The sequence below is a fragment of the Grammomys surdaster genome, unplaced genomic scaffold (genome assembly GCF_004785775.1).
Source record: "Grammomys surdaster isolate TR1022 unplaced genomic scaffold, NIH_TR_1.0 381, whole genome shotgun sequence".
NCBI lineage: Eukaryota > Metazoa > Chordata > Mammalia > Rodentia > Muridae > Grammomys > Grammomys surdaster.
Genome location: NW_021604800.1, coordinates 1 through 8,058, shown reverse-complemented (window position 1 = coordinate 8,058; position 8,058 = coordinate 1). Strand labels below are relative to the sequence as shown.

The 8,058-nt window shown below is 38.7% G+C and overlaps 1 protein-coding gene across 1 annotated transcript in view; it reads right to left on the bottom strand.

The window, feature by feature from the left end:
- Positions 1 to 7,329, bottom strand: part of LOC114632674 (bcl-2-related protein A1) — an 11,848-nt gene extending 4,519 nt beyond the window's left edge. Inside the window, exon 1 of the mRNA XM_028781263.1 lies at positions 6,751 to 7,329. Within this exon, the coding sequence (XP_028637096.1) occupies positions 6,751 to 7,170 (420 nt within the window). The 5' untranslated portion in view covers positions 7,171 to 7,329. The remainder of the gene's footprint in view (positions 1 to 6,750) is intronic.
- Between the last annotated feature and the right edge of the window lie 729 nt (positions 7,330 to 8,058).

The window sequence follows — 8,058 nt, the reverse complement described above, 5'->3', positions numbered from 1 at the left end:
AAACATTTCATTCCTTTTCATTCCCTATATTTCAAAACAAACACAAGAAAGGCTACAAACACTTATTTATTTTTGTTGTTTAGAGACAGGATCAGGCTAGAACTCACCAAGTAGCAAGAAATGACCTTGAGCTTTTGACTCTTCTGTCTCTACCACCTAGCTCTGGAATTACAGCCATGTCCCATCATTCTGGGTTCAGGCAGTACTGGGGATAGACCCCAAGACCTTGTGCATGGTAAGCAAAGTACTCTACCAACTGAGGTATATCCCCAGTCTGTGCTTGCATGTTCTCTGCATCACCACCCCTGATATATTTTATGTTTATCTAGGAAACATTTGCTCTGCTTCTTGTAAGTTCCAGGATTAAAAGGTCCCCAAATGTCTATACCTTAATGGGACTAATCCAAAAACAGTGAATCAGATACAGTTCCTTGAGAATCAGAGGACTCTGGAAATCACTGCCGATCTTGAAATTAATAGTTGTGGAATCATCAGCAAACTAGGGGAATCATTACCAGTCAGGGGAATTTCCCATGTGTATAATTGACCAAGAAAATGTCTGCGTGCTGTGCACAGGGTCAGCTGTGACACATGTGACGTCATGTCCCAACAGAAAGAAGACATTGCTCACCCCGTTTCCTCATCTCCTAACCTTACATTCTCACATATCTCCCACAGTCTCGGGTTTGCTTTTTTTAGACATTTCCTGTTTCCCTTCTAAGACTATTCATAATCTTCTATCAGATAGGTACAGTGGTAGCTTCTAAAATGATCTCCTATTAACAGGAGAGCTAATCATTGTCTGGGCAGTTAATGTGCTAACTTGTTACATATTTTCAACTTCTAAAGATTAAGGAAAAGAAAAAGCTAAATGAAAATAAAAATAGTTGAAGTATATACATATATTTTTTTAATTAAAAGAACTGCAAGCCAGGAAAAATAGATTTATCAATTTATCAGGAAATAGTTTATTCGTTCAAATGTAAGAAAAAAATAATCAAGCCTTAATAGTTGAAAGAGAAGTTCACTGAAGCTTAAATCACTAAATATATGAGGAAACATTTTAAAGTAACAGCAAATAAATACAATAAATACAATCATGGATATAAAGATATTTTTCAAATAGGTTCTACTAAAAACTATTTTCTTTAGCAATGCTATTATACAAAAATAAATATACAAATAAGGATTCATTATCAAATTAATAATGTAGTAATAAGCAAGGAATGACCCGGTCTGATTATTTCTGGCAGGAATAATAATTTGTTAAATTGGGCTATACTAGTTTTGAGAAAGCTTAAAGCATAAAATAATACAGCAAGATGCCATGGTTTGATTACCTTCCAAAACTCGTGTTGAGTCTTAATTGCTATTTTGATAATATTGAGTTGGAATCTTTTAGAGATGCATTGGTCATGGGAGTACCGCCTCCATGGCCAGATCAAGAATATTATCTGAACAGTGAATTTGTTATTAAAAAAAAATGTGGTCAGCCCTTTATTTATCGTTCCTTCCCCATTCCTTCCTTTCCTCCATCTCTGCCTTCCTTACTTCCTGGGTCCTTCTCCCATATTTCAGCAAGGAGGCTTTTACCAGATGCAGCCCATCAATGCTGGTGCCCTTGGATGCTGGCACTCTCAAACTCCCTAAAACAACTTCCTTTTTTCTTGTAGTTTGCTGTGTGAGATATTATATTATAGCCTTACAAAAACAGATACGCAGTCTCCTCTCTAGAGATAACTCATTCAAGAGCTGATTTTGGTCATCTGGGGCTATAGTTCCATGGTGGAGCATTGCTTAACATTGGCAGATCCTGACTCTTTATACTTTAGAAATAACTGTACTGGGATAGATGGTTAATCAGTCATCTCTATGCCTCTCTATATATCATTCTGCCCATTCACTTTGTCACCAAACTAACCATGCCATTATTTAAAGCAAGAAGAAAGAAAACAAGAGGGGAGGAAGGGAAGAAAAAGAAGATAGGACCTCTTAGCCTAACTCTTACAACTCGTATTATTCTGGTTACTTACAAGGGACCAATTTGGTGTTTCCTACTTCTAAAAGGGATTTCTTTTTGTATTTAGAGTAGTTTTAAAAATTATATTTAAACTTCTTGGAATTTCCCATGTGATCCCCATACTCACATAATTCTATTTACATATTCACAAACTACTTTTATGAAAAAACTTTCTAATTCTTTAGTATAGGTATTATTGTCTTCATTTTATTACATTATGATATATTATGTTATACATATTACATGAGAAATCTGAATCTTGGAGTACTTCCTAGGTAACATACCTTAGGTTATGCCTCTAATAAGTAGGAAAATTCAGAGTTCAAGCCACAGAGTTCGATGTCAGTTCCTGAGAGCAATAGCTATATGTCAGGTACTTTCTGCACAATTAGGATCTATGCTAAGCATGAAGGACACAATGTTGTGTATAAAAGTATAGCCCCTCAACCCCCTGTGTAGCTAATGACCAAGAACTCTTTTATTCTATCAGCCTAGACACAGAAAAGTGCCTCATTAAAGAGTATGGAAGTAGGAAAGTCACTTGAATCAAACTAAAACATGAATTCCAAAAGGCTGAGACACTGACTTTCAATCTTATGCTCATTCTTAGTTTTTGAGATAGGGTCTTACCCACACTTGGCCTTAAAATTCCCCTGTGCTCAAGCAACGTTCCTCTAGCTTTTGCCTTTGAGTAGCTGAGATTATAGACACCCAGCTATGAAAACGTACTCCAGTGGCTTTAGGAACTATCTTTTCCTCCCGAATGCTGATGACAGAAAAAAAAATCGCATTAAATCTTCTACCAGACATTATGAGTCCAACCATGCACTTCAAACTGGTAGAGGGGACTGGAGAAAATAATAGTAGACTAAAAGATAAAGAAAAACAGGGATGACAGGTTGAAAACTAAAAGGAATATGTAAGAGAAGGAAAGAAAAGAGGAAGGAAGAGAAGGAGGAAAGAGAATGAATGGAACCAGACCCCTCCCCCAGAGCTTCCAGGGACTAAACCACCAACCAAAGAGTATACATGGAGGGACCCATGGCTCCAGCTACATATGTAGCAGAGGATAGCCTTCTCTGGCATCAATGGGAGAAGAGGCCCTTGGTTCTGTGAAGGCTCAATGCCCCAGTGTAGGGGAATGCTAGGGCAGTGAGGTGAGAGTGGGTGGGCAGGTGGGGGAGCACCTTCATAGAAGCAGGGAGAGGGGCTATGGGATGGGGGTTTGCTGAGGGGAAACTTGGAAAAGGGATAACATTTGAGATGTAAATGAATAAAATATCCAATAAATAGAGAGAGATGGAATGGAAGAATGGGGAAGAGAGAGTTCACACTGATTGTTTTTTAAGTCAAATAAGGAGTGAGATTATCCACTGCATTACTGATGATTAATCTCATGTTTTTCCCCTTAGTGCACCTGAGGTCCACGCTGACTAATACTAGTATTAGTATTAATGTTAGCATTCATTAGTAATAACAACAGTCTTAAATTTGTGCTTAGTGCTCATTTGTAGGAACTGCTCTGGATCCTTTGTGTGTAAGTAGCATATGTGATCCTTATGCCAACCCCAGTAGACAGGCTGCAATATGGCCTATTTTTACCAACAAGGAAAGAAAATATACAGAAGTTACATAAGTTGTTCCAGTCACATGGATGGTAAGCACTGAGCCCTAAAATGAAGCCAGCCCTGTTTTACTTGGAGTTAGTGCTCTTCATATCTCTGCTGTGTTTCTGTACCACATCTTGCTCTGAAATTCTTATATTTCAAGTGTACTGAGACCATAGGTTTCATGTTTTGTGATCAGTTTGGAGGTTTCCCTTTCAGAAAAGAAAAAACTTGTAAAATATCCATTTCCCCTTCCTACTGGGGCATCTGACCATTGGCACAGACATGTGGCTGTGTGTTTTCTACCAAATGAACCATTCAAAGTAAACTTAATCATCAGAGCAGATTTGCCAGTGGCACTGTGGAAAAAGAAAAAGTACCAATTTGCAATGCCTAAGTCTAGTGGCTCACTATATAGACTGTTTGCCATTAGCAGACTATAGCTGGGATACAGTACTGAGATTCCTTTTAAATGATCTCAAACACCTCTTCTGTCATGTTGACAACATAAGCTCACTGCTGTAAAAGAAAAGATCTGAGAACCTGCATAGGGGCTTTGTGAAGGGGCGTGTGTGTGTGTGTGTGTGTGTGTGTGTGTGTGTGAGAGAGAGAGAGAGACAGAGAGACAGAGAGACAGAGAGACAGAGAGACAGAGAGATAGAGAGAGAGACAGCGACAGAGAGACAGAGACAGAGAGACAGAGACATACAGAGAGACAGAGAGATAGAGAGAGACGGAGACAGACAGACACAGGAAGACACAGACAGACACAGTGACAGAGATGTTCTTTTATATCTCTATTAAGGTAGAGTTTCCCTACTGTGTACATGCTAATATCTCTGTGACTCCCAGATGATGAGCACATTTCTAGAGATTCTAAGAGACCATTCCAAACTCTTCACTCATTTGTATTTTAAGAATTCACACAATGCATTAGGAAGGAGTTAGATTTTTGAGTAACAAATATTCTGTGTCTTCCACATGCTGTGCTAGACAATGAGAACATTAGTGTAAACCTATGGAGTTTGTAAGGTTCTTTGCTACAGGCTCATTTGTGGCCTCTGGGCTAGAAGACACCTGCCTTCACTTAAGGTGTACACAGTGCAGCAGAAAATTTCCTGAGTCCTTCCAGCCAATTAGAAGAAACATAATCAATATCTGACATGTTTCACCTAGACCCAAATCAGGCCAAGTTAGAAAGAAGAGTAGTTGAAAACATTGAAAAGGGGGACTGATTTACAGTAAGACAGCAAGCACTAAGCAAGCAGACTTGCAACAAAACAGAAATGGAACAGCCACTGTTTAATACAGTCGATTGCACCAAACTTTTAAACACTTGTAATTAATGAAGACAAATAATTTTAGAAGAAAAACAAACAAAAATAATCTGCCACATATAAACATTTTCAAAGTTCCTATAAGTTAATAAAGCCATTGAAAACCAGGCAAAACGTATAAACAGGCAATTCTAAGAATTAGTCAATAAACACGAATATACTATGCTCAACATGAAAAGAAGATGTACTAGTAACCAAGGGGAAAATAAATTAACACAAGATAACTAAGTATATGTATTTAGTGTAACAAAGTGGAGACATTTAGTAGATTACTAGGACCTTATATTAGTCCACTTGTACTAAGGAAATACTGTATACTCTTAACATGCTTCTGTCAGGTTTATAATTTGATAGAACCACTATGGAAGAGAAAACTAGTAATTTCAAAGTAAATATACACCATGTAGCAAATAACTCTACAAGCAAATATCCACCTTAGAAAACATGCCTACACACGGGAGAAACTGTATCTATACAATGTATTCAATGAAGCATTACTTTTGACAGAAAGGTCTGGAAATAACTCAAATAAATACACTCCAGGTGGAAGAGACAAGCTCTTCAACAACACACACACATACAACAAAAAACATTAGGAATTCTTATAATTTTTATTTATGGTGCTAGGGGTTGAATTAGAGATCTTGTTCACACAATACAGGGACTCCATAATTGATGTACCTCACTACCTCAGGCCATAAAATATTCATTAAAGTGTTATTTTAAGTGCCCTGGGTTGACAAAAATAGTTACAGAATAAATCTATGTACTGTTTTGGTGGGAGGATGAAAGAGTCCTCCCTGTGACCAGAGGTGGCCTTCTGCTGACTTACTCTGCAGTTAAAGATGACCTTGAAGTTTTGGTCCTCCTATCTTTGTTTCCTCTGTTCCAGAATGGGTGCTTCCATGTATAGCCCAGATATCAACTTGTAAAATATTTCCCAGAAAGACAACCGAAGGCTAAGGATACAGTACACTGATAGAACACGTGCTCAGACTGCATTAGGCTCTAGGTTTGATCTCTGGTGACAAAGGGCTGGGGGGTGGGGGAGAGTCTGGTTAGCCACACATGGTAGTGTGTTAAGAAGATGGAAATAGTCAGTATATAAGTAGTGAATGTACAAAACTGTACGTATGGTTGACTATTAGAACACAATGAAGTACATATGACAATATTTAATACCAGTTCTTTCTGTACTAGCTCTCGATGGTCATGAGAAACTCTACCAAAAGGCAGGCACTCGGGAATCTGCACTGCTGATTCTGAAGATATGGTTAAAAAAAAAATGGTGCTGTTCTCAGCCTCAGACCTCACAGCTAGAATTAAAGCTGGAGCTGCAAATGTTCTCCAACTATAAAAAAGGGAGGGGTGTAGCTGGAGAGATGGCTCAGCAGTTAAGAGTACTGACTGCTTCCAGAGGTCCTGAGTTCAATTCCCAGCAACCACATGCTGGCTCACAACTATCTGTAATGGGATCTGATACCCTCTTCTGGTGTGTCTGAAGACAGCTTCAGTGTACTCACATACATAAAATAAATATATAATTCTTATTTTTAAAAGTCTTTTTTTTTAAAAAAAATACATTTCCAGTAGGGGCCACTAGAAATGACCCAGGGGATTTTTGTTGTTGTTTAATTTTATTTAAGAGTATCTAAAAATAAGGCATACAAAGAGTCTGAAGTCCTTTGATTGTTATTTTCTTGTTTGTTTTAATTAGTAAGGAACCTCTTCATTCCTATACTTCAACAGGGAAATGTTAAAAAAAAAAAATGGTCATCACACATACCCAGCCTCCATTCTGCCGAATCCATTCTCCTGTGTTATTCATTATGAATTCTGCCACAAAACTGGAAACTTGCTTGTAAGCACCCACATCCAGGGCAATCTGCTCTTGTGGAAGTTTTTTGAGGAGAACACCCCCAAAGGCAAATATAGTCACAATCCTCCCCCAGTTAATGATGCCATCTTCAAATTCTTTTTCCATCACTTGGTTGAATATTACTCTGGCAGTATCTATGGATTTCACATGAAAGTCATCCAAGTATGGCTTCAGATTCTTTTCAACTTCCTTCTGAACGGAGAATGCAACTCTTTGTAGCACTCTGGATGTTTTGCTTGGAGCCGATTCAAAGGCAGGTACCTGCAGGACATACTGAAGATAGTTCTCAGCCAGGGAGTGGGTATACATCAACTCAGTGTCACTCATCTTTCTTGGCAGAGCTGACTGGAGCTGTCTACCTAGCGGCCAAGGAGGCAAAGACTGTAAAGATAGGGCTTGTCAGAGGAGGAACCCTAATCATATCTGGAGGTTGCTGGAATTTCTGTTTGCATCATGTCACGGTGGCCTTCCTTCTCGTCACTTTGGTGTGTGGGTTGTATGTGAAAGCCAAAGTTCAAACCGTGGAGGAAAATGTTTCAGAGCAACACACCACTTCCTCTTCCTCTTATGATTCAGTTTAAAAGTCAAAAATGAGAGGATGTGGAGAAACAAGATCCTTGTAAGTAGCTGGGAACTAGAGGCCCTTCAAAGTCACTCTGGCAGTAGTATTTGAGAAGTAGATATACTGGGTGGAGAAGAGAAAAAGCTAGCTCCTTTCTTCAATTTATAGTTTCTGATAGAAAACAATCCGGCTTAAAACCAACTCAGTACATTTTAAATATTCGTTTATTTTTTTCTTTGTATTTGCCTGAGTGTATGTATATGTATCACATTCATGAATACCCACAGAAGCTAGAAGAAGCCATTGGATCCCTTAGAATATGAGTTACAGGCAGTCCGGTGCAGGTGCAGGGACAGAACCTGGGATCCTCAGAAACAGCAGCAAGTGTTCTTAATTCCTGAGTCACCTCTCTAGTCCTTAAAACATCTTCTTATATCATATACATTATCCATTATCTGGGTTAGAAATCATGGGGGAAATTAGGCGTACTGACCTAAGAGTCATAGTGCCTCATCTTATGACTTTGGCCTGAACTTGAAAAAGGAAGCCATCTAGACTGACTTTAGAGGTTTGGGGTGAAGCTAAAGGAGATGACCTAAATACTGCTCCTGTGACTGTGTCTGCTGAGATGTAGGTGCTTCATGATGCTCCTC